The sequence below is a fragment of the Scophthalmus maximus genome, chromosome 17, assembly GCF_022379125.1.
Source record: "Scophthalmus maximus strain ysfricsl-2021 chromosome 17, ASM2237912v1, whole genome shotgun sequence".
Lineage (NCBI taxonomy): Eukaryota > Metazoa > Chordata > Actinopteri > Pleuronectiformes > Scophthalmidae > Scophthalmus > Scophthalmus maximus.
This window is the reverse complement of record NC_061531.1, coordinates 12,799,097-12,825,847: the sequence shown is the minus strand read 5'-3', so window position 1 is coordinate 12,825,847 and position 26,751 is coordinate 12,799,097. Positions and strand designations below refer to the sequence as shown.

The following is a 26,751-nucleotide window of genomic DNA, read 5'->3' as shown; positions in this document are numbered from 1 at the left end:
CACAGACACAAGAGGGGAAAAAGTATTTGGATTTATTTGGGATAGTACAATAGCCGTAAGTGAGGGAGAAATGGAAACAGCGATGATGTTACTACTGGTGCATAGAACAACCCACCTCACCTTCTCCAAAGCGTGTCTGCCACTTCATCGCCAATGGGCTTTGAAATATCTCTTTGGCAAATTTGAGAGACTGCCACCCTTGATTGCATCTTTTCAAAGGCTAGCCATGCTCTCTCGCCCTGCAAGGTGAGGAGAAACAGGATTGGCACTTTGAGCTACAGCAGGATGGAGAGGGAGGAGGAGCTGTCCATACAGCAGTAGTAATTCAAGTCAAGCTACCTGCTACATGTTGATATAACATTCAGACAATATGTGAGATATGTCTTATTTTGAATGTCTTTTATTATCTATTTTTTTTTTCTGGACACCTCAGTCCCAGGCATTCAGCACAACTGTAATAGAATACATTATGTATAGACAGCAATGTTGAAACAAAATGCACAAAGATGACATTCAACATTTGTGACTGGCACGTTGACACGACACCGCTGAATTGAATCCCGTCCCCTTTTTTGGTGTCATACTATTGCTGATGAAATGCTAAACAAAGCTAATTTGCCACAAAGCAAAGTGAACCTGCAGCTGGCACTGTGGACACAAACGGGGGAATCTCAAACAATTAGATATTTCATTCCAGGGTGGGGGGAGATGCTGAGCAACAGACCCATCAGGGCTTAAACAAAGTGCTTCAGACGAATATGGTGACTTTGGACTAAACCATATACTGTACGTCATTATAGAGTGAGTGGCAATCACACCTTGACTTCCTGCAATAATAGGCTGTATCCACCATTAGTATGCTTTAGATGTGACCTGGACAAATTAAGTTTCAGCGCCTCCATCTTCAAACACTGTCATCACCACCCCCGACTGAGTCAGATTGTGTGTTTGGAACAGCATTGATTGCAGCAATCATGAAGCATTGTTTTCTGGCTCCAGCTATGAAAGTGGTAACAGTCTTTAAAAATGCCAGATTAATGTTAAGCGGATAGACCGAGGCAGCCAATGAGAGGAGCAGCTAGGAAGCCTGTCGTGTCATTACTTTTTTTTTTTCTCCACCTTTTATTTATTTTCTTTTTTATAAATTCACAAATCAAATGACCTGTAAGGTGACCAACACAGACCGATGCCGCATTGAGCACAAGCTATTGTCATGAACTTTACTTGATGTTTTTTTTCCTGCAATCAATATAATCAGATTGTGTTCCCATTTTCCTGGTTGCCATACCAGCAGCTAGCTCTTCTTTCATCACAATTAAAATAAAGAAAAAAAGATAAATTATCAACAATGTTTCACTACAGTATGTGGCCACTGTCGCAGGAAGGGGTCACCACAGTCAGATGCCCACGAACGTCAATAAAAATAAAACTCTGTAAAACATCTGGATATAATAATGCTGCTTTTCTGTGTTGAGGGCGACTCGGAGCTCATCAGGCCTTGGGGCGCTCAGTCTTTTGGACTATCTTCACCGTCCCCTGTTGGAAATAATCGATTGGAAACAAGTGTTGTTGATTTACAATAGAGACTAACCAAACAGATTAAAGTGGTAAGGATATAATCGTTTTGTTCCCACTTACTCACTCCTCTACTCACCAACTCAAGGGCCCAGTATTTTGCCGTCACTCAAATATTCATAAAAATATACAATGCACTTCATAATTGTGCATTGCAACTTCTACCAGCTACATTTCAAACCTGTAGAGGGTTGCTTGCTATTTAAGAAAGGATTTACCCCCAACTTTGTCAATTTGAGACCTTTAGCGTTCAAATTAATTTATATAGTACAGCTGCATGGAAGTGTTAGTACAGACCTGTTTCTGAGCCTATGTGGGAGTCGGAGACATGTGTGATAGAGAATCTCGAGACCATAAAACGGTTGAGTGCAACAGCTGCAGGTTTCGGAGCCGCAGGACTGTTGGAGGTGGATGTGGGTGAGGACTGGGGCTCGGGGATGGTGTCGGGTGAAGACGGGCGGGCCTCAAATGAAAGGTCATCTGTCCATTCGTAACCCCCATCTGAAAATACACATCTGACAATCAGGTATGGATCATATATAGGGTTACTCTGTGTAGTGTTGTGTCCCTGGCAAACTCACCCTTATCTGAGTTGTTCCCATCCGTTTCTTCAGAAACACACAATGTTTCACAGACTTGAGCTTCAAGTTCAGGGTCAGGTTGTGTCTGGGGGTCAGAGGTTTTGGCCTCTGAAGATTCCTCTGTTCCCGTGGAGAAGGTGAAGTCAGCCAGCTCTCCCGTGGGACTCTCCTGGAAGTCGTGAAAACATAAACATTCCTCACATACTCTGAAATAATCAAACAATACAATAACCACTGCACGACTAGTCACGTGCAATACCTGGTCAAAGAGGAACACCGTGACGTCGTCGAAGAAGGACACCGCTTTCTTCTTCCTTTCTAACTCGTCACAGAAGGACTGAGTGAGCAGGGTGGGCATCTTCAAGAGGCTGCGGAGGTGTCTAGCCCTGCTGCAGTCGCTCACCACCACTGGCACGGTGCTGAAATCCTCCTCGCTCTCCTCGCTGTCTTCATCCTGGATGTTGTAGGTCCTCAGCTCTTCATCTGACTCACTGTCGTCAGAGTCATCCTCATCCTCCGCCTCCTCCAGTGGTGCTCTGACCTCTTCTCCGCACAGCTCCAGCAACGACGAGGAGGTCGACAGGTCAACGGGGCCGTTGGATTCTTCACACAAACTGTCCTGTGAGTCGCACTCCTCTGCATCGATGTCCTCAAAATCTTCTTCATTTATTCTCACACCCGTCCTTCTGTCCTCCGTTTCCTCTTTGACATGATTGAATTCGGGCAGCTCCTCCTCCTCTGTGGATCCATCGCCATTTTCATTTTCCTTGAGGGTGTCATCTCCGCAATCAGTCAAGGTGGAGTCCAAATTCAGAGACTGGTAAGGGGAGCAATCTTCTGCTCTCCTGCTCCCTTCCTGGTGGTTAGCCGAGGCCTCCTGGACAGTGGAAGACGCTTCGGACACAATGGAGGAGCTGAGCTCGGAGGAGGGCTCCTCTCCCGAGTGCTCCGTCTCCAGTCCGAGTTCATTGCCTGCAGGGGCCGACTCTTTGGTCAGGCAGCCGCCCATCTGCGGCGGGAACGGTGATAGCATGGACACACCAGGAGTGGGAAGGGGATGGGATAATCTAGATTCAGCCTCTGAGAGTTTCACCACAACGCAACTTTTTATGTGTCTCAGATTTGTTAAATGTTCCTCGTTATTGAATTGCCTTTTGGTAGGTTCGTCATCTCTAACAGAGCTCAATTTCTTAGCATGGAAGTCATGGTAGGTAGGACCTGCAAAGAACTTACAACCTTCCTCTTGAGGGCTCCTCTCATTTTCAGCATCATAGTCAGAGAAATAGGCCGAGTCCCTGTACGGGTTCTTATCAGTCAGGCCCTTTAGCTGAAGCTCCGAGGTGCCGGTGGAGGTGCAGACACCCTGACCTAAACCCACCTGCAGAATAAGTTCAGGCTCTCCGCCCAGCCTGGGGCTCCTCTCGCCAACCCGCGGATCTCCAAGCTCTTTGAAGAGAAATTCTGGAGATTCGTTGTTCTCTGTGTCATAGCCACTGTCCAGGGATTTGGGCAAGATGGGGGTGTTGAAGGGGTCAGGGCTGAAGGCCTGATCGCAGGGGCTTGCCATCGATGAGGACAGATTGAGGGTGTCTACGGAGTCGGGAGTTCCCTCCGGATTCTTCAATGGGCTTAGCTCTTCCTCCTCCACCTCAACGTAATCTAGATTGAAGTCGGCAAAGATACACGACGTGATATCTGTTATGTCATCATCCTCATCCTCACTGTAGTCACCGATCTCAATCAGGCCAATGCTGGATCCTCTTACCCTCACTTTACCATCCAGTGCTCTGCTACTTTCCAATGTCTCTGGACAGTTTAGCCTCTTGTCTCCAAGACCAACAGGTATTCCCGACGAACCCCCGTCCCAGAAGTGACCTCTGTGTTTGTCTGACAAGGGTCCTGCTTGACCAGCCTGAGGTTCTTTGAAAGAGGAAGGGGACTTCACATAACTTGACTCAGGTATCATCTTAGGCTCAGAGTACAGTCTCTCTCCATTAAGGAGCATTTGCTTTTCATATTTTCCCTCCACTTTACCACCGTTTGCACCTCTGGAATAAGTATTTGCGCTGGTATGAGAATCAATATTTCTTACATTTTCTGCACTCTCCAATTGTGTGGCAGCTCCCTCTCTTTCTTTGTGACATAAGTTAACGTATGAATCCAATTCATTGGGCTTTCTAGCAGCATTACAAACGGTGTCTCCTCCTTCTGCCTCCAGAGTGCCAGCAGACGTGGAGCTGTGGAAGGTTCTGTTGGTGGCCTTGGTTAAAGACCACGACTCTGTTGTCTCAGAATGGCCAACGTAGTGAAGGTCCAGATAACTGTCATGCCCACTGCCTGTCTGTCTGCTTTCAAAGCTCAGGCTATTATTGTTTGCTGAATGGTTCGAGGTCCAGTTGGTGGCATCGCCCTCTGAGAAAAGGTCATCCTCAATGTCTTCACCTCTCCGCTGGCCCACCAGCAGGCCGTCGTCTGTCCCTATATCGATACTGATGTGGTTAACAATGGGTAGTGTCTTTCTGAGGGGATCCATTATATTATGACAGTTTTCATTCACTGTGGCACGACCCGTGCTTGCTTCAAGGTAGGGATCGCAGAAGCCCAAGCTGGGGCTGCTCACTGCTTGTGACAAACTGCGCGAGTTTTCTAACCGCCCCGCTGGATGGACATGGTTCGATTGGGACTCTGCTGATGAATCCAGTTCAGACACACAGGGTTGGGGGCGCGCTTTGTATCCTGAAGGCTGTTCACAATATATTGTGCCGTCCTGATTGGATGAGAAGCAGTTGTGGGAGTGGCCTACCTTTACAGGGCTCGTGCCGGGTGCTTGTCTCAGCAGCGGATCTATGTTTAGTTGAACGGTGGGGCTTGAATCAGAGTCATAGTTAGAAAGCGCGGTGTTGTCTGCAGTTGACCAGTAAGCACGGGGCTGTGCCATGGACGAACCAATCCGACTCTCGGGGGACAACCTGCTGTTACCGAGCTCCGGTCCTGGGCTGTAGTCCACAATGCTGTCATCCAGGTTAATATTACATTCTACTGGTTCCTCTATGCGTATGTAGTACTCGCTGCTTACTGAGGGGCTGTGGGCACTCAGCACCGGAACTACACCTGGGTGTTCGGGTTCATAATAGGACAGGGACACACTCGAGGTCAGGCTGTCTGTCTTGCAGCCCTCCGAGGTACTTCCTTTGCTCGAATAGTAAATATCCTGGTAATACGGGTTCCCCTGGCCCAGAGGCCCGCTGGTGGAGGAGGAGCAGTACGGCTGCTCAGCTCGAGCCTGTTCCCACTTGTACTCAAAGTTGAGGCCGTGGCTAGTCTCTGTGACCGTCAGCAGGTCGTCCCCGGTCTCTGAGTGGAAGCTGTCAGAAAAGTGTTCCAGGAGGGGGAAGGAGGACGATGCAGAGGAGGCCAGCTCCACTGCCTGAGTTTGGTCTGTGTCAGAGACATCAGCCGGTGCAGGTGTAGGGGTCAGGACTAGGGCTGTGGATGGAGCTGTGTGCGAGGTACTGCCAAGCAAGTTGGGTCTCAAGGCGTTCCAGCGTTGTTCAAAGTCCTCTTCGGCTTCACTGGAGCCTTTGGCGCACAGGTATGTGACGAGAAGGTGCACTTCCTCGCTGCTGGGCCTCAGCTCGGGCTGCAGCCAGCAGAACTGCATCACCTCATACCTGAACAGAAAAGAGGGAGAGAAAGGAAAAAAAAAGGCAAGAAAGATTAGAGGACAAAGTTGTTCGCATATGAACACACTGAGAGGTACTCTTTTTTCAAAGGACTATTTCCAGAAGAACAAAGTAATATGAATGAACTTTTCTGCAGTCAATTCTTTCCAACTACACCTACAACACTTGTTTATGGCACTAGCCAGGAAAATAAAGAGTGCATGAAGGAAGTGCAGAATATGTTAACGCCTCTCCAGCGTTGGTACCAACTACATTCAATTAAGTGGCAAACAATTTTGAAAAATAGATCATTAAAAAGCATTTGGCTGGCTTCCCCGGTCAATATGAATGAGGTGGTTCAACTCCGGTAGATGCCAGCGGCATCATAAGGAATAGGGAGAGTATTGATCATCTGCTCTTGCAAGCAGAGAGAAATACTGCTGCAATGAAGTGGACTGCACCACGATTACCAGAAAACACCTTTAAAAACTGGACACGGTGACTAGTTAGAAAATGAATGTTGTCAGTTGTACATCGAAGGTCTCTTAAAGACATATAACACAGCACAAAGCAACTATGTCTCACCAGCGCTCAGCCATTGGGAACTGCAGATGGGGTTTAGGCAGTTTGAGCTGCTGTTCCTTCACGGCGTATGTCAGCACCTGTCTGTCAGAGTAGTGTCTGTACGGCTGGTTTCCCAGCTCAAACAGCTCCCACACAGTCACCCCCAGCGACCTGCGGCAGCAGAAGAAATCCTTAAAGTGTTTCATAAATGACAAGTGAACTCATTCAGGTTGCTATAAGTGTGGTGTGGAGTTTTACATACGTAAAACCCTCACAAAAATAGAAAAAGAAAATAAAGAAATATTCAAAAGATTGAGCATCTTAAATAACATCCTGGCAATATGAAAAGAGCTAAGGAAGTACAGTATTTGAATGAAGGTAATGTTGGTACGGTGATCTTATCAATTGCCCTGCCATGATATTTCCTGTTTGTCTTTGAATATCTCACCATATGTTGCTGCTTTTGGTTTGGTCAACCACCAGCAGGTTTCCGTGGACCTCGTCTATGAGCTCCGGTGCAATCCAGCGCAGGGCCACCCAAATCTGGTCTTGTGTCACGTGGTAGTCGTCCTGCAGGACAAAAATAACACAAGGAAAAAAAAGCGTTGGGTACTAATAGGGTGATGCGGTGAAAATGTCGACAAGATGCTGACATGATCGAAAGTCAGTCTGACCTTGTATCGGCTGTGAGAGAGCCCATAGTCCCCGATCTTAACTGACATTTCTGAAGTTAGCAGGCAGTTTCGCAAGGCCAAGTCACTGTCGGTGGAAAGACAGCCTGTGATTAATTCTTCTAAAACAATGCATCTTTTGTGAATAAACATACCCCCACTTCATGCTACCCTTTGAAATGCTTTCGGTTAAAGTGGCGATTGAGCTTTCTAGTTTTTGTTAGACCCTCGTCAGTCAGAACGTTATGTAGTGGAAAGTACTTTCTAGTATTGACCATGTAATGAATTTAAACCACTTTCTTTAATCTCACCTCCTCCACAAACATGGAGCTTTTGAGCTTGCCAGCCACTGACTGGTTGCTATGGCAGCCACCACATGAGAGGCTGAGACAGAGAGCGAGAGGGGCTCACCCCCGGCAACAAAATCACTGATGCTGGAGTTTTGTGACAACTACTCAGGCAGCACCAGGATGTTGTTACAGGGAGAGACCAGCAGAGGGCAGACAGACCATTTGGGTGGATTCTCTTCCTCTCAAGGGCATCAATATTCAGGTTGACGGAGGTAAACACAGCTGGACTCAAATACTGTACCTGTGTATGAAGTTGTATTTGTGCAGGTGCACAAGCCCCGAGGCAATGTCACAAGCCATTCGCTGGAGGATAAGAGGGTCGGGAGTCTCCAAATCAGCAACCCGACAACTGCGGAGGTAACTCTTCAGATCGCCCTGAGAGGAGAAAGGAAAAGCATGTGTGAGCTTATGAATACAGCGATGCAACACTATGCCAAGAATGGAAGGAGTGTGTGAAGGACTGAAAAAAACACAGTTTTAATGATTAAATTGTGACCAACCAGGGGGCAAAACTCCATGACCAGCAGATAAGGAGTAACCTCTGAGCACTGTGCCAGACACTGCAGGAGGGCAGGGTGCTGGAGGGTTCTGGTAGAAGAAACAGGATCTAAGTCACATGAATGCAAAACGCTGTATATACAAAGTCAAAATTGATTATTTATCCAATTAGTTTAATTTCCATGTGGTGCTAATCATGGGCTGCAGCCGGGGCTGTGATGTGCGATCTCTGATGTGTCTGTGAACTTACCGGTATGGCTGCACCTCCTCCAGGAACTGCATCTGGTCCTGGACACTGGAACTGGCCTTCAGCTCCTTCACCACAACCTGCGTAGTGCTGAGACCCGCATTGACCTCGCCCAGCAGAACCTGATAAGAATGAACCAAACTTGACCTCAAAGTCTTGGAACGTGGCCTGGAATTGACCACGAACAGCAGCAATGTGCAGTTGGAAAGTAAAGAAAACGCCGCAGAAACACCAGAATGGGAACTATGCATGTACGGAGCATCACGGCAGCATGCACTGTACGGTAAAATTATAAAGAATTCACTGTGACTGTGAATTTCAACTGCTCTCCCATGGAATCGACACGCATACACAAGTGCCAAAGATTAGCCTCGCTGGACTGAGATCATCATCATCACATTACCCTCACATTCCACACAGAGTAGAAAGAACATCAGAATACTTATGCGCAATGAGGACAGATGCAGCTGATGAACAATCAAAGCCAGTGATGATGAGCACAAAGGACCTGTTTCTCACCCAAATACTGTGTGTGTGTGTGTGTGTGTGTGTGTGTGTGTGTGTGTGTGTGTGTGTTTTAAAAAGAGCAAAAATTGCACGTCTTACCTTTCCAAACCAGCCATGTCCAATCTCCTTTAGATACAGGAGACTATGGCGGCCAAGGTCTGAGGATTTCAGCAGCTGGACTGGAAATGAACATTAAGAAAGATGTTACATTACTTTTAAACCGGGGGGGCTGAATGTGATGAAAATAACAAAAAACCTTTTTGAAAATAAACAGTTGTGAGAAAAATGAATAAATAAAATATTAGAAAGTTGAGAATATAGAATAGAAAATTATTGCAAAGACAGATAGGAGAAGAAAAAGTAGAACCCCCCTCAGGCAAACATTTTCCTTAAATAAAAAGTTGCATCAGCTGAAGAGGAGAGATTGCTTGGAGGAAAATAAACTCAAACTTGTTAGTTCCCAGCAACTTTAAAGAATACTTTCTGTTCAAAAAACAATTGCAGCCACCAAACACAATTCACTACAGACACAGCACTATTCTGCACATTAGACTTAGGTGCACAAAATCAAATACCTCCATGAATCCTCATGTTTCAAAAATGGAGATGATGATGGAGACGATGGAGCAGTGGAGCGGCCAGCCACTCTGAGCACCGTGACAGGGACCAAGTCCGAGTCCCCGGCAGGGATGTAGTGCTGCTCCAGAGTGTGAGAACCGAGAGCCCGTGGCCCCCGGCCCGAACCCCGGGCGCCTTAGCCTCATTGTGTATATGTGAGAGAGAGCCCACGGTCGCAGTGTGTGTGTGAGAGAACCTCGGCGGGATTTAACCCCCGAGCCCTCGCACAGCTGAACAAGCTCGCCACGCTGCCTCTCCCCAACAACGCCGAGCTCATCTTCCAACTGGGACACACAAACACACATAATGTCCTCGTCTCGAGCTCGCCAGCTGTCAGGCAAACACTGAAATCCTCGGTTCCTATACACACACACTGTATATATAAATCTACAGGAAAGTATCACAGCTTCGAGTCGGCGGACCAAATCTGCCGGTGGGTCGACGCGGGAGCTCCGAGGAGGATCTCTGCCCCGAGCGCTGAGATTTTTCTGGTCATGTATCGCACCTGACGTGACCGTCACGCATGTTGCTGGTGTGCTGTCTGACGCGCCAGCTCTGTGTGCAGCCCCAAGACACCCAGTAGTGACATAAGGCCCACATAATGCTCCCCTGTCACCCGGGACAGCAGCATTCCTCAGCCAAACAGGACACAAACACGGCTCTGTCAGCCGCAGAAAAGACCTCTGTCATACACCCTCACCCCCCCTATCTAGAGCCTCCCCTCCCCGCTCTTAGGTCCTGGTGCATGCCACCACCCTTCCCCTGTCTCTCCCCATTCTGTCACAGACCCCTCACTGTATTCTGCCCATAATGCCAGTCCTCCGCTGGTGCGTTCCACGGACGCTTCAGCCCCGGACCCATGCTCACCCACCGCCCAGTTGGCCTAAATCGGGGCCATTGTCTGGCTCGCTCACTCAAACGCTCATTCTGCATCTCCTGGTACCAGTGAACCAAGCACACACACATTTTTAAGCAGACACACACACACAAGGCCCATTCTCCACTGGAACGCTGTCACGGTGATAACAGTCAGACACACAGCCCATGAGCCTCCACCACCTCTCCCTGATTAGGAGAGAGAGACAGACAGAAATGAAGACGCTGTATTATTCCCAGTGTGGAATGTGCATTCCCGTCCTACTCACGGCATTCCCAGAGAAGGTGGTAGGGTTCAGTAGGGCCGCAGTATCTATGGGCCCATACACGCACATGGGATACACACACACACACGCAATCGCTTTACGCGCTCACTTTGATGCATGGAGCCTCTGTTGTGCGTTCGAAAGCTTTACACAACCTCTTGAATAAAAGATTAGAGCAACAAGTGAGAAACAGGACTCTCAGATCAACGGCAAATATTGTGCTGCATGTTCATACGCCAGTGTGAGTGATGCTTGGCTCATACACCATTCATGGTTTGAGTATCAACTATACAACTGATGATTTTGCTCAACATGCAATTACTAGTCTCTTTGCTTTGTTCGTTAGCATGGGGGTGGATGGTTTATGACGTGCATGATGTTAATATGTACTGAAGAGCCCTTTCATTCCTTGACCTGTCTTTATTGATGCAATACTTATATTGCTAATTTGTCATATATTAGCAAACCAAATTGAAAGGCTGCAAAAATTATACACTCACACAACACCTACAGTAAGTGTGCACAATATGCACATACAGTACATGTCAATTGGCTAATATATTATTACATAAGAAAGGAAGAATGAGTAATTTCCCACTGACTCAGTAAAAGCCTTTTCTTTATTCGCCATGTATCCATTCCTCGCCCTGCAACACCTGGGCCAATCACGCAGAGGTATCTGTGGAGGACTGAGTGGAGGGCGGCGATTGGCCGTGAGCCCGAGGCTGCCTTGTCCAATTATTACTGGAACTCACATTGTGGGAGGCTGAGCCCCAACTCGCCTCCCTTCTGGCTGAGCACAGTGCAGCACATACATACAGCCAGTGACTCATGCAGGGAGAGGCACTTTGAGCACCCAGGATCTGGTAACTGAACACACACACACACACACACACACACACACACACACACACACCCGTTCACATTTCAACAGGCGGGATGTGAAGCACAATGACCTCAAGAGGGAAAAAAATCAGCAGGGGAGGTTGCAAGGAAGGATCGTGGCTATGGAATCAAAAAAACAAAACACACTCATAATCCAACATGCTATAGATGTGTAGTGAAATTCTAATGCTGGATTGTGATGATGTGAGAATCATGTGAAAATAGGAACACATGTCCTGTTGGATTTGATTAAACACACAGAGCTCCAGACATAATGTACAGTAGGGTTAGGTCAGATTCCATCCTCTCCAGTGGGCTGCAGTTTATAGATATAATACGCAACGCGACAGTAGGTTGATTCCTAAATGCATTACACAATGGACTGTTGTCTGTACTGCAATGTACACATGACAGAAAAGAGAGAAAAATCTAAACATGAGGAAGCCAGGGAGTACTGTAGGTTAGGAAAGGAGGTTTAATAAGGGCAATGACAGTCCAAGCAAAATGTAACTTTGAGGTGTTACGTGTTGACAGTGTTGTGTGGCGTCTTACTGGATCTGCCCGGCTGCTTGGACACAGGCAGGGAGACCTCAGTGAGGGGAAGGATGTAGACCTCTGGGCCGTTCTGGGAGGAAGGCGAGGCCAGGGCGGAGAGATCCGCCTGGTACTCCTCTCCCTCAGTGTTGTCAAACTCCTGGTGCAAAAGACACAAGCCGAGATTAGTCATCCCCTCTCGACCATCCTTCCCGCTGAGACAGTGGGAGACAATGGTTCAGCTGTGAGGGCATTGAGACGCACCGAGGCACGCCCACCCAGCCGTATACAACAAGTCATGTGCGTTGTGGGGTGTATTGTGTGGGCCAATGCAAAGAAGCTGTAGGGGAACACACTAGTCATTCTGATGTACTACTGTATACACAAAGCTCTTCTTTCTCTTGTCGTGTCTTTTATTTCCTCCTCCTATGCAGTACCAGTACATATTCAGTACAGACCAATGCTCTTATTGTGGAAAAAAACACTTAAACACTTAAATCAAAATCAGATATACTTTATTAAAACCACGCAGGAAATTGGGTGAAATTAAACTATGGCCTAGTATGGGGAAATGCTCTAGGTAAAATAAAAAGCACATGACATTCAAGTTTTGGTTTTAATTTAATTTGTACTTACTTTACTTACTTCAATTTTTTTTTAAATAATGTTATCAGAACATTTGAATAAATAATTTTTCATGAATGGGATGTTATACAAAGCAAATTGAAATCGCCTACATTCGACGCCAACACGGCGAAGTGAATCTAACAAGCCCGACCTCATTAACCCGGGGGTTCACAGACTTATTACTGTAACTGAAACACTGTGGTTACAATTATTACCTTTTTCGTGTCTATTTAAGTTCATGCATATGGAAAATCTCTTTCTTTTCCCATAGAATATACTGTATCAGGACTTTAAGTGGGAGCATGATGCTGCCCTGGGCGTATCCCATGACATGTCAATCTTGTTGGCAGTTTCTACGACGGCGGCCATGTTGGAAACCAGGCTGGCACTAGTGCTCTGTTCATTCATTCAATCATTCATTCCCCGGCTAATTAAGTGTTACCCACATAAAAAAAAGCCCATCTCCCACATGCAGCAACCACAGAGGGAGGAAAAAGAAGAGAGTGCAGAGAAAACATGAGGAAATTTGAATGGGGAAGAGCAAGCGAGTGGGTGATTAATATGAAGCATTTGAATGGTTCTGCATGTGTGTGTATTTACATGTGTCCAGTGTGTATACATGGGAATGTGTGTGTGTGTGTGTGTGTGTGTGTGTGTGTGTGTGTGTGTGTGTGTGTGTGTGTGTGTGTGTGTGTGTACGTGTGTTTCTCATTCAGGACAAACCATCTGCCACTCTCCTCAGAGCTAAGTGTGAGAGCCAGCACCTGGCTGTGAGTCAGCGTTGCGTGGCTCCCCAGAGAGCCTTCAGTTTAGAAAGCACTTAATATCCAGCCTGCACGCTCCAGTAAGAGGAGCGCGATGGAGAGGAATTATGAAGATTTGTTGTTGTTGTTGTTGTTGGGATGGCGCAGCAGTGCAATTTTTGCAGTCCCACACGAGTGCACACCTTACAGGTGAACTGGGAGATGGAGAGAGGGAACCATTCAACCATCCTGCGACGTTTTCCTGCCAAACCATGAGAGCAGGATGAAGATTTGATCACTTAAAGCTTAAAGCTTAAAAGGGCATTAACCAGCTCGTCTGCAATGAACTATGAGAAGATATCGAGACAGTAAGATAATATTGTATTAGCTAAGGTTACAGTCTATATTACCTGAGTATTTTTTTCATTTACGAGATGCTTGATCCTTTCATTACCTTCCACCACCTTCACTGTTCACATTGTCACTTATAAAGCCCAACTTTGAGTGATTTAATGAAAAACAAAAACGCCTTTCACCTTATGAATAACATTAAGAGTTGAAGACGGCGGTGAGCTAATGACACCTGAGGACACATCCGCCCACTGACCTTGCCTATTGATTTTTCGAGTGTCCTAGTGAAACGGCAGTGTTAAAATTGATTTCTGTAAAAATTATACTCGCACTTTTCCTATATGTATTTCAACAAGAAAAAATATACCAAGGCAATATGCAGGCAGACATAGATTTTAACTTGCACCGTCCATCCATCCATTATCTATACAGCTTATCCTTTGAGGGTCACGGGGGAGCAGAGGCCAGTTCCAACTGACATTTCGCAGGGGCCAACATACAAAGGCAAACTCGCCATTCATGCTCACATTCACATCTACGGGCAATCAAGAGCCTCTCCAATCGACCTGCGTGCCTTTGGACTGTGGGACGCAAACGCAGGGAGAACATGCAAACTCCTCACACCGAACGTCCCCAGCCGGCCGTCAAGTTTCCAACCCAGGACCTTCTTGCTGTGGGGTAACTGCACCACCGTGCTGCCCCCAGTTCCTGCTGGTGGTTAATATACACTTTTGAATAATAACGGAAAAGGGGATCTGGGTTGGGACCAACATACAACATACGCGCACACATGCACGCACCCCAAGAAAAAGTCCTGAATTTGCAAATGACGCCCGTCTATGCTGTGCTCATTAGCTCCACTGTTATCCCTGCAGCGTCTACCTACCACAGGCTGTTCTCAGTGTTCATTATAAACGCTGGAGCACAGACCCGACTCTCACCACTAACCCAAACAAGAATCACGATGCACTGCTTTCCCCTCTCTCATTCTCTACCACGCACTCTCCTCTGCCTTCTGCATCTGTTCTAATGAACAACAAAAAGCCAAACATGCTTTTTCATTCTCTCCAAACAAATTGCCTAATGATTTGAAAAAGGGATCTTAACAGAAGACTGCCGCTGCTCAGGCGGCGGGGCAGTGATTTATCCATTCTCTCTCAAATGCGTGACCCAACTGGTCTGTAATGTGTTTCCCTGCTGGTGCCGTAATATGGGCAGCCTGCAACGACAAGGGGCTTCCAGAGTTCCTCCCCTCCTCTCTCCCTCTCCGTATGCCCCCTGCCTCTGTCAGTCTCCGTTAGCCCCTCACCAGCCGCTCACTTCAGCGCTGATGTTTGACACAGCAGGGCTGAGTCATGCCGGCAGCTGAAGGCAACACGGAGACAATGTGTGCCAGCCTGCAGTGGGACAGGGATATCTCATTTCATCACTTGCACACAATGAGGCAACTTTTCTCAGCAAAATTTAATTTCACAATCCTGACATCTCCTGGCAATCCTTGAGGTTCAGCTCTGCATTAGTCAATGAATTGATCTGATGGATTCTGAAGTATTGTTTTAGTAAATTCTTTTGACCAAAAATGCCAAACATTTGCTCGTTCCAGCTTCCCAAACGCGTGTGTTTTGGGATTTTGTACATGTAAAGACAGGCTTTAAGAAACACTAGAAGGCTAGTTTTTCTAACATTTCCTAAACTAAACAATGAATCATGGAACCAATCTACAGATCAATTGGTAATGGAAAATTTCACTAGTTGCAGCTTACATTTTCCTTTTACCCTTTCAAATTAAATTCAGTGTGAATTCTACAACAAAAACATGATGATTAAACCAAATAGACAGTAACTGTCCCTTAGGTGTCAAGAAGCCTGTTGTTTTTTTGTTTGTTTTTTAAACTGTGACACACTAAATAGATGTTGAATTCCAGATTTGTCAATACTGTGTGCAAGGTTCCTGTGACATCATCAAACTGTGCTCCCCTCACCCGTTACAGCAGGGGGCGGCACTGAGCTCACCTTGAAGCCGACGTCTCCCTTCTTGCAGCAGAGGCAGGCCAGCATGAGGAAGACGAAGGTGAAGAGGCCAGAGAAGGAGACCGCTACCACCGCCAGCGATGAAGGCCATGACAGCTCGCTCAGCGGAGCCCCATCTGTGAACAAAGGAGGATAACGGGAGTGTTAAAAGGGGGGAACCGTGCGGAGATCAGACGGCAAACTGCAAGGGTCATACAGGAAATTGAAGACAAAATAAAGATTGAGGTGATGTGCCTGCGCACAGATGATTTGTGACCTTTTTATTGGCAGCTTGATGAAAGAAGCACGAGACTCATCATTAGTATTCTCCTGTCTCCTTGTCATGTCTGGAGACTGTATATAAATGAATGTAATGTCTACAGTCTCGGAATAGGAAGCAGTCTCCTGCAGCCTAATTGCCGTAGTTATGCAATCCGGTTCATGGAGGCTGAAAGTTTTAAAACACAATTACTGCATCTGGATAATGATTTAATAAAGCATCGGGAGAGCGCATGTGACATTCTGCTCGAGTGCAAACAGCCGCGATGAATGGAAATGCAAACTGTGCATCTATAATCTGTTTTTAATTTACTGCAATGCCCATCATAATCATCATCAAAGCAATGCCCATGATTCAAAAACACATGTAATTAAACTGACTACTTTCCAGAAGAATGCACACAATATAGTTCAAGCTGAGCACACAATCAGGCATAGTTATGTTTGAGTGAAAATATATAGATGTCAAATTAATCCACAGTGTTTCAGAGAAATTCTCACGGAATGCATACGCATGCATAATGGTGATTGTGTGCAATTATTTTGAATTCGCGCAAGTTATTCACAATCAGTCGTCGTCGCCCTGTGTGCTTATGTGGAGCACACGTGTCACTTTGTGTTTTTAGCCTGAAAAGAGCTGAGGAACCGGCCAGAGAACCAGATGTCACAGTTTGGAGCACCTCCACATAATCTGATTTCCAGTTTTAAAGCTTTGCTGCCAGCACATATGAAAGAGAGGAGAGGAGGAAAGAAAGTGAGAAAGAAAGAAAGCATGACAGAGGAGGAGGCTGGAAAAAAGAGACAAATACCAACATGCACAAAATTCTAATCATACCGATCATTATTTCTTTACCAAGAAATTTAAATCTCTCATCCCCTAAAATTCGGGGTCCGTGATGCATGTGTGTGGGTACTTTTCCTGCTCATTGCGTGCGACCTGGCAGTCCTGACTTATTTGGCAGTGGGGAACACTCCGTTCCAGACCCGACAGCTCCCGCACCCCAAACAGCACCGCTCCAACCAGAGCTTGACCCCGAGGTCGCGGCCACAAAGCGTGTGCTCACGCTTACGCACACATTGGCGGATGATGCGGACAGACAGGCGCAATACATCCAGGTTCCTACTTGAAACCTGGTTTTCAAGAACTACAGCATGAATGCATGTGTGTGTGTGTGTGTGTGTGTGTGTGTGTGAGTGTGGGCACTGATGCCCCAACACGTCACTATGGTAACAACCTCGCCTGCCTGGCCACCAACACATATTAGTTGACTGGCATTGTACAGTGCAGTGAACTTCGTCCACCCCTCATCCTTCTCTTTCCACTTGTGGTGGCTGATTGATGCCTCATCCACTGCTCAGTGACAGCTTGTGTGTGTGTGTGTGTGTGTGTGTGTGTGTGTGTGCGTGTGTGTGCGTGCGTGCGTGCGTGCGTGTGTGCGTGTGTGTGCGTGCGTGCGTGCATGCGGCCGTAAGAGTGAGTGAAAGTGTCTGTGAAGTGGAAAAGAAGGAGATTACCCAGCTAAACTGAGCTGTGCCCTTTCTGGATCCACCACATACCACAACACAGAGCCTGAGTTGGCGGTGAAGGGACACACTTACGTTCCTTCCTTCACATGTGAACATTCACAGCTTTTATTCCCTCCCTGTGGTATTCTGGTCAAGCAGCTAAGAAATAAAACCAAGTGGCAAGTGGTTTTGTGAGCTGACATTTTGAAGCCTCAAGTATAGCATTTTGACCAGCGCCATCTCCCGTACGAATGGGGGTGGGTCTGACTGAGAGCTCGTCGCCTGCGCGCGCTCACCTACACCTAATGCAACCATGCACCAATTAAATAATAATATAGGTACAAGCTGCCAATCACCCTGTATCCAGCTGACATTGTCAGCATATTGCATCCATGGTCAATTTAGAATCTCCAATCCACCTAACCCCAATCCAAAGCATGTGTTTGGGCCGTGGGAGGAAGCCAGAGTACCCGGAGAGAACCCACAGCCCTGCGTTTATAGGTGGATGTGCAAGAGTGCGTGAGCAGCCGTGTGGGGAAAGTTGAATGAACAAAGGGCATTTGGCCGACTCTGCTCAGGCTTTCACCACCATGACTCCGTCCGAACAAACAGTTTGAAAATGGGTTACTAAATGGAGGGTTGGACAGTCTTCATCAGTCTCCCGTTTATCCTCACAGTCATAAAATCGTTGGTAAACCTATGTTTATATAATCGCCATGTCATGGGCATCTTGCCCACACATCGTATTGTAGTTTTAACTATAACACACCATCATCACTCACGACCGGAAAGTCTACTATGGTGACCCAGAGGAAAATAAGTGCAATATCTGAAGAATCCATCTCCCCCCTCTCGCTGAGGAGCTGTGCGAGAGCCAGCGACCCGGGGTCCTCCATAAATATTTGAGAAGCACACACATTATTTCACCAGCCGCACGGCGAAATGAAAATAAAGCTCGTTAAGCTGGGCTCATACCCGCTTTATTAAAAAAGACCGGAGGAAGATGAGGCATGTCCTGACAGACGGGAGGGGAGAGCGATGGAGTCGCCCCTGCCTCCTCCACAACTCAGCCTGACAATCAGTGAGCCAAAGAAAGGGAGGCGAAAAAAGTCTGTTGGCGTAAGAAGAATGAACGATGAGGCCACTGCTCCAGGTCCGTTTCACTCAACTAACCTGTGACTTTTTTCGGTTTGGATTAATGGCGTCTGGCACCTAATAGCAGATGACAGCCGCACAGAACACCAGGCTGAGCAGCGGGAGGCACGTTTCACATCGTCAGTTGCTGAGAAAATAATCTGCTGACGGTCTCAGTGTCACAGAACAAAAGCAACTAACAATTATTTTCATTACTGATTAATGTGTCGATTATTTTTTAATTACTCGATATGCGTTGTTTGGTCCATAAAATGTTATAAAATGGTCGAAAAATGGCGATCACGTTTTCCGAACCCCAAAGATGAATTTTGACTCTCTTTTTTTCATTAAAACTACTAAAACCGATTAATCGATTATCAAAATAGCTGGCGATTAATTTAGCAGTCGATTGCTGATCGATTAATTGACTAATTAGCTCTTACGCTGATAATGCAAGTTTTGTAACATGCAACTAAATAATGGCCATAAAATACAACACTGCTGCAGTGGGATGCTCACCTCATCAATGCAAGAACAAGGTCTAAAATAGAAAGACAAACATATACGGTGCAAGTAAATGTAAACCTGTTACCCTGTCTTACTGTCTGAGGTTCACTTAATGAAATACCAGACACACACGACATGTGCAGATATGGAGGCCCAGGAAGAAAGCGAGAAAGCTAAGGCATGCTCAGCGAGTTTGCGAGTGTGTATCCATGCGAATCCCGCATGGACAAAATGAGAATGTGGTGTGTTAAGCACAGCCGCCGAGCTTTTCATGGTGGATCATAAATAAAGCATGCACCACTGAGGTAGAGCTCTCTGTTGCTGTGCAGCTGAAGCAACGGAGCATCAGCTCTGCCGTCGCCAGCGTGTGTCTACCTGGTACACATGACAGTGCTCATCGTGCGTTCAACTAATCTGTACCAAATCGACACGAGCAGCAGCAGAGGGACGTGGGACAAACAGGGCAATGAGGGGAAAAAAGGGGGGGGATTTAATCCAAGGCAGAGAGAGAGAGGCATATGACAATCCCTCCCACACTTGAATCACTACCAGGGCTTGAGCCATGTGTTCATATTCAAGAGCCCACACGAGAACATGCACCCACACAGAAAGCCCAGTCGAGGTGTTGCACTTGGCTGCATAGGATAACTTAGGAGTTTCCGTGGTAACTGAGAACTGTGGGCGGTTGTTTGCTGCCGCTGACAGCAGCAGCCCCTTTGACGGAGTCAACGAGAAGGAGCTCGAACACACACAACCCCCCCTCCCCGTCTCTTTCTTCTGACGTCAGTCTCTCCCGTTCTTGCTGGTATGGTTGCCGCACATGCACACATGCACACATGCACACATGCACACATGCATGCGCACACAACAGTTCTTGGGTGTTTGTTTTTTTTGACCGAGGGACAGAGCGATGACAGTGCTGCAGGGCGGGAACTGTGCCAAACTGCACACCACTGCAATCAAATCGCCCTGCGAGAGAGTGAGGTGAGGACAAAGAGACAGAGCGAGACACAGTTTTAACTGTGATTAGTATTCAATAGAGTGGATACAAATAGGGAATACATTATGCAACTATTATGTGCTGAGTAAAAGCCGGAAGATTGATTTGTGGTCAGCGGCCGCAGACAGCGCTTTAGGTAAGCTGGCCTGCAAAACATGACCAAGTCGCATACAGCCTATGCCATTATTTAGCTAATTAGCTAACCTCACGCCTCCGCCTCGATGCTCAAAGTTTGAGGAGGAGGCAAAGAGATAGAGACTCAGAAAGAGAGATGGCAGGAGGAGCGGGAGCAGAGTCCCCAAATCTCTCTGAGCCTGCGTTTACATTTAGGACAGTGCTGCAGGGGCAAACAAGCCTCCATCTGCCCTGTTTGGGCTGCACCGAGCGGTTTCCAGCACAACACGTGCACTCTCTCTCTCGCACATGCATGCACGCACGCACACACACACACACGCACACACACACACACACACACATACACACACACACACACATACAAGAGTGGAAAGGGAGGAAAGGTGGGTAAGGGCTTAGGATACAGCAGACAGGAAGGAACAAGATAGAGACAGTGAAGTCGTACGTTCCGTTAACTTTACACTTACAGGTTGTTTAGGAAGCGGAGCAGACGACCCGTTGCAAAGACTTTACACACATCATCATCACTTTCAAAACTCGAGCAATATTTGATCGGAACTCATAGGATGGGTAGGAGGTGCAGCCAAACAACATGGCTGAATAAAAATCTGAGTTTGGGTTCATTGACTGGAAGTTGGCGGCCTGTGTATGAGCCGATTGCTAAATATTGATTCTGCACTGCTTCTGTGCATGTGTGACTGAAACGCACGGGGGCGGTCCTTACGGATCTGTCGCTGGCTCAAGTGGTGAGCTCATATTTGCCGTTAAGCTGTAAATTGAGCGTCTGTTTTTAAAAGTCTTGTTCAACATGTTTCTGCGTCAAGGGATGAAGCCAGGGCTAATCCTCCTCTTCTTTTTTTTTTCATGTTTGTCAGCCACTGGGAGTCGGTGGGCTGCATTTAGAGAGAAGTCAGCTGTGTGCTCCGACACAGCCTGGCCTGCCAAGAGAATTAACATCCGACTTCAACCCCTCTGTTACAGGCTGCATGGAGAGGTGGAGAGATCATGAGTAAAGAACAGAGGAAAATAAGGAGAAATAAAGTTAAAGCAGGGGAAAAAAAGGAGGAGTGCTGGGATTAAAAGCGCGAGAGTCTGAGGAGCATAGGACTAAGATAAGAGAGGGATAAACACAGAACAGTGCGGAGGAGGAGACACACACACACACACACACACACACACACACACACACACGTGCACAGATATGTCAGTCTCAGGAAGGGCTGACAGCAGAGGGAACAGCGTGACATGATTAATGGCAGGGTACGGTATCCTCCACACATTTACATCCTCTCTGCCGTTCTCCAGTCACGCTCTCTCTAGTGAATGAGTGCAGATGGCGGAGGGACGCACAGGCCTGGAGAGAGCCCATGATAACTGTCATTAACTGGGAGTGAGGGCCCAGGAGGACCCACCATGGATCAGCATTACAGACCTGTCATGTTCGTCCCCTGACAGCGTGGGCAAGGGCACAATGACTGGTGTGTGTGTGTGTGTGTGTGTGTGTGTGTGTGTGTGTGTGTGTGGCATTTAACGCTGCATCATTTGTGTTGCACTTGTCATTATGATGTTTAAACTGATTGCACAATGGTGTAATGGTGATAGAAAGACCACGGCCTCCATATGGGCCCCCTACAAGCCTTTTGTTTTCACCATGTTTTTCTCTCTCGGCCACCACGACGCGGTTATTCGCGAAGAAATTACGACCAAGGAAAGGAACTGCGTCACCCATTGTGTAACAAAAAAAAAAAGAGAGAAGAAGAATAGAATAGCGACGTTTTCCCAGCGTCCACCCCCAGTGGTGGCGACGGCAGAGGGTGGAAGAGCCGAGTTGACGAGAGCAACTCAACCGCGCAAAATGAAAAAAAAGAACACCGCTGACGGAGGAACGAAAGCCGGCGAGGAAGGAAAGTAAACTGAGGGTTATTTGTTCAAATTGGAATTTTTACGATCGTTTCCTGCTTTGGACAGTAGTCCGGCTGCTGGCAGTGAGTTAGCCATTATGCCAACGCTGCCACTAGTTAACGCTATAGGAGCCGAAATCAGGGTTTCTATCTTCTACTCCTGGAACCGCTAAGGGCATGAAAGTTGTCTGTTGCCTAACTGAGATATTATTAGAGTTTATCTAAGCACAGATCATTGCGGACGCGGCTGGGAGCCTCCGTTGGCCGCTGCTTGGTCAGAGTTGGAGGTAAATCGGCTGAACTGGGTGAATATATTACGCAGCACAAAAGCAATCAGAGCGACTGCTTGCTCACGGATGAAACGAGAGCTGCTCATTGTCCGTCGCATTGGCAAACAGGCGGTTAAACGAGTGAATGGAATGAAAACATGTTTATCCTCTTGAGTCAAGTAGAGCAGGAAGCTCGGCCGAGGATTCAAGAATCCTCTTTGCAGCAGGAAGCAACACAGTTATTTAATTTCGACGAGGACCCAAGGAGGCCTGTGCGATTTTGACTATTCGGTGACCAGTGCTCACAAAGACAAGACATTACACAGTGGCAGAGAAATGTAAAACACATGCCATGGAAAGACAAAACCCTATTGAAGGACACTTATGGATGCTAAATGTATATATGCTCTCCAGCCACTACAAGATTTACACACACACACACACACACACATACACACACACACACACAAACGCCAGGAAGAATGTGTTTGGGCCCTTGTGTGTTTAGGACTCTGGCTGATAAACACAAACTAGATGCATGTGCAAACTATACGGAGACACACAAACATGCACTCGAGATGACATCTCAGCCAGAGTCTCATGATGCAGACAAAGGCTGTGTGAATTTGTGTGTGTGTGTGTGTGTGTGTGTGTGTGTGTGTGTGTGTGTGTGTGTGTGTGTGTACGAAGAGAACTGATATACAAAATACCTGAGCAAAGCAAGTTAGTGTGAGTTATGCAGGCAACCATGCGATCCTCACTCCTCCCATATTGTTCAGCACATACTCCTACTCATACAGATGTCCTTTTTTTTACTCCTGCCTTTTTATCCTCATCATAAAACATCCATAAAACCAGCCCACTGCACTTCCAAAATTGCTTCCTAAGTATCTCCCTCCACTACCATTGAACACCAACCTACGGAAAGGCAACCACGAACCGATAGAGAGCTTGGTGACAAATTAATACTGCATGATGCCGACCGTGCGCGCACACACACACACGCACACACACACACACACACACACACACGAGCCTGCAACGAGTGTGACACCACTAAACTCACATCCCCCACATCATCACACAGAGCGCGCATGGAGGAGACGTAGATGGTTCCCCTTGACTGCTTAAATCCACTTCATTCTTCTTATGGTTCCCCAGAGGCAGACTTATGTAACCAAAGTGCTTGGTGTTACACAGGGAGAGATAAATAATCAAAGAGTCAGTGGTGGCTGGCTCGTACTGACCCAGTCAGTGGGCGGAGCCCCCGAGGGCAAGTCAACGTCTTCAGCGTCGCTACCACCTTGGTCAAAGCCTGCAGTGTTTTGTCTTGGTGCACGTGAGGACACGTGCGGGCGTCCCTGCATGTGGAATGTGCGTTATGCATAATGTTGTGGTGTGCGTTTGCGTGACACGCCGGCTGCCACTGCCACCTCCTGGAATCAGCAGAGACATTGAGATTGTTGGTGCGTCAGTGCTGTCGTCCAGGTCAGTCTGTCTTCTGTTGCCCTGACGGTGACGCGACGCGTGTTGATTCTGTTCGTGGGATGCGGCCAGGTCTTCGATCCGCTGCCTCCCCTGACGGGAGAGCTCTCCGTGGTGCTGAAGCAGGGGTACGGCCAGGTGCCGGTTGCACAAGGCCACACATGCCGCGCATTTTGTTGACTGACGGGTTGTTTTTCCTTCGCCTGGGTGTGTGTTTGCTTATGTGTGACTGTTTGTGTGCAGACGTAGAGCACAAATATGTTCTTGCAAACCCCGGGGCATAGGGAGGAATTGCGGATGTGGAGGATGGCTTGAGGGGGGCGCTACATATCAAACCATTTATGAATTTGAGGTTTTGATCTCAAATCAATCCAGAAAAAAACCCACAACAGGACTACAGGGTTCAAATAATTTGCTAAAAAGTATGCCAAATCCAAAATGGAGGAATAGTGTTGCATCGGATGAGTGGTGTTGCTTATCGACCGACCACAGTCTGAGTCATTTAATCATCATAAAGCAATGATTTTGAATGTGTATTTCATGAATCTACTCCTCCGCCTCAAGGACAGCATATTCAGCAACATACTGTACAGCTGACTGTTCCTCCCTGAGAGTTTCCCTCCCCTCTCAGGGACTCTAGCATTTCTCTGTCCCCAGCACTGGCCATGACAATGATTGGTTCTTCTTCACACGCCCCCTCCATCACCTAGGCAACATTGATTCTCAGTCCAATTACGGGGAAGGAACAGGATCACTGGTGAGGTGCTGCTCTTATGAGAAATCGAGATCATTATGACCACATCGTCTACTCCAGCTACATGCTTAAAGCGACACCCGTCCGTGTGCACATGCCGCACACAATTTCCACCCTGAAATGTCGTTTCACTGCACATTCCTCAGGGGGAAATGTTGCAAACCTGTGATCTCTTGTCAGGCAGAATACCAAGACAATTAAATTAGGAGATGCCCCAGAAGAGCCCCAGTTGGCAGGCGTTTTACCCATAATTCAGCTGGGAAACAATTATCTTGCTTCAAATTAAAAGATCTCTGGTGGGTTTCATATTTCACCGCACAGAACCAGAGATGGCCAGTTCGGCATCCACTGCTCTCAGAACTGTTTCCCAAAATATCTAAACTTTGCGGTACTGTACAGCTCAAAGAAGAGCGGATTAGTATCTGTAAAGGCATTATTTATCAGCAAATGTGCTATTCCCTTACTTGCTATGGTGATTTACATTAATACAGTGCCGGGGTTGAGCCTGAGGGTCACAATTATCTTTTATCCCTCACCACATTGCACAGTGTTGTTGTAATGCACACGGGGCGGGGGGGGGGGGGCTCACCTACAGTGAATAACCTTTGACTTAAAAAAGAAAGCCACTGTCAGCGACTGAGGAGCAACAGAGACTTATAGAAAGGCAAAGAGTGTCACGAGATAAGAGAGGAGGGTGGAATAATTATGAAAAGGAAGGATTACTGGGAGTGTGCGGTCTGGGGAGGAGAGATACAGCCTGGAACTTGAGAGCCACCGGGCTCCCCGTCATTTGTATGCTCAGCACACTGCGCCCAGTTCAGGGACTCTCCTGGTCCTGTTTACACTCTGCACACAGTTATTCACTCTGCCTCTATTCCAGGCCCCATTCACGCAGGCTGTATGCACACAGCCGTGGCTCCCCGCTCAGTGGTCCCGTAGCACTGCAGCAGCACCTGGGTGCTCCTCTGCCAGGGCATCGTCCCGACGACACCCAGAGGATGATTGAACCACCGCATCCAAAAACGGTCACAAAGTACCGCAACCTCAAACAGCGGAGCCGTGCACCTCTGTCAGCGGGTCGGTCACCTCTGTAGTGCTGTGGTCGGTCACCACGCGCACACACACACACACGCACACACACACACACACATCCTGGCCATTGCAAACACACAGTACACACATGCATACACACTCACACACTCTGCTGCAGCGATGCACATGTAGGACTATGCAGATTCACTGCAGGCACAACTTTTAACCCTCTTGTCACCAAACTATAAAGGACTGACTGAGCACAAAACATCCGTATCTGCAGCTTATCTTTGGATTTCTGAGCTGACTGTAGTTGAGGTGATGATGTTAATGGCGAGGATGCTTCTTGCTGGTGTATTACAATGTTACGGCATCAGGCCACAGATAATGGCCTTGCATCAATCACCAGATAGGCTACAGAAGGGGGAGAAAACACAGCCTGGTCATGAAATAAAAATGTCTGCAGCCAAAGGACAAACGCCCTGATTCGAGTCTTCCACCGGTTCCATCCTTACCTGTATCGAAGTGAGAGCTGAAGGCAAAACTGGGGTTGAAAAACGCCGAAGACATGACAATCACATGTAGGGCAAAGACCATCCTCCTCGTCGCGTCGCAGAAGACAGCAAAAGCCTAAACACACGCACGCGCGCGCACACACACACACACACACACACACACACACTCATACAAATTAATAATGGCAGTAATAGATTCGCCACTCGGGTGCATGTAAGATTCAGGTAGCCTGCAGTAGAAGCAGTAATGCGCAGCATTTTATTCCATCACACCTCACAGAGAGCACCCCCCCCCCCCCCCCCCCCCCCCCGCCCCCCCCCGGACGAAAATCCCGCTGCACCTTCAGCTCGAGCAGGTCTGGAGGCAGATGTTGACAGTCGTTTCCATTTTAGCACATGTGCTGGTTCTCCTGCCCGGTCTCCTGCCGGGTCCGGTGCGCCTACGCCAGGTCAGCCGGTGAGAAGCTTTCACCGATTACGCGCAGCGTCAAATCTCGACCGCTCCGATCAGTCGGTCCGATCCCATTTGTGCTCCCTTCACAGTGAAGCCTGGGTGTCTTGCGTTTAAAAAAAGATGAAATAAAGATGCGTCGGTCAACGGTGCACACTGGCGTTTCAGCGTTGGTGGGAAAGACTGCGCGACATTTTTTGCACCACCGTAAAGCGAGA

At 47.5% G+C, this 26,751-nt stretch overlaps 1 protein-coding gene across 2 annotated transcripts; it reads right to left on the bottom strand.

Annotated features, from left to right (window-relative positions):
* Nucleotides 1–16: 16 nt before the first annotated feature.
* On the bottom strand, nt 17–26,751 carry aatka (apoptosis-associated tyrosine kinase a). Of its 2 annotated transcripts, XM_035614760.2 has the most exons (15): nt 26,424–26,751; nt 26,083–26,197; nt 15,569–15,702; nt 11,853–11,994; nt 8,755–8,834; nt 8,152–8,270; nt 7,904–7,991; nt 7,645–7,778; nt 7,057–7,141; nt 6,831–6,952; nt 6,404–6,553; nt 2,416–5,827; nt 2,157–2,325; nt 1,873–2,076; nt 17–1,536 (listed from the first exon to the last, which is right to left on the bottom strand). In XM_035614760.2, the coding sequence occupies exons 2-15, from the start codon at nt 26,162–26,164 to the stop codon at nt 1,508–1,510; spliced, it is 4,950 nt and encodes a 1,649-aa protein (XP_035470653.1). In that variant the 5' UTR covers nt 26,165–26,197; nt 26,424–26,751; the 3' UTR covers nt 17–1,507. The 2 variants fall into 2 exon arrangements, with proteins under 2 accessions (XP_035470653.1, XP_035470655.1); XM_035614762.2 differs by lacking the exons at nt 11,853–11,994; nt 15,569–15,702; nt 26,083–26,197; nt 26,424–26,751 and adding an exon at nt 9,231–9,922.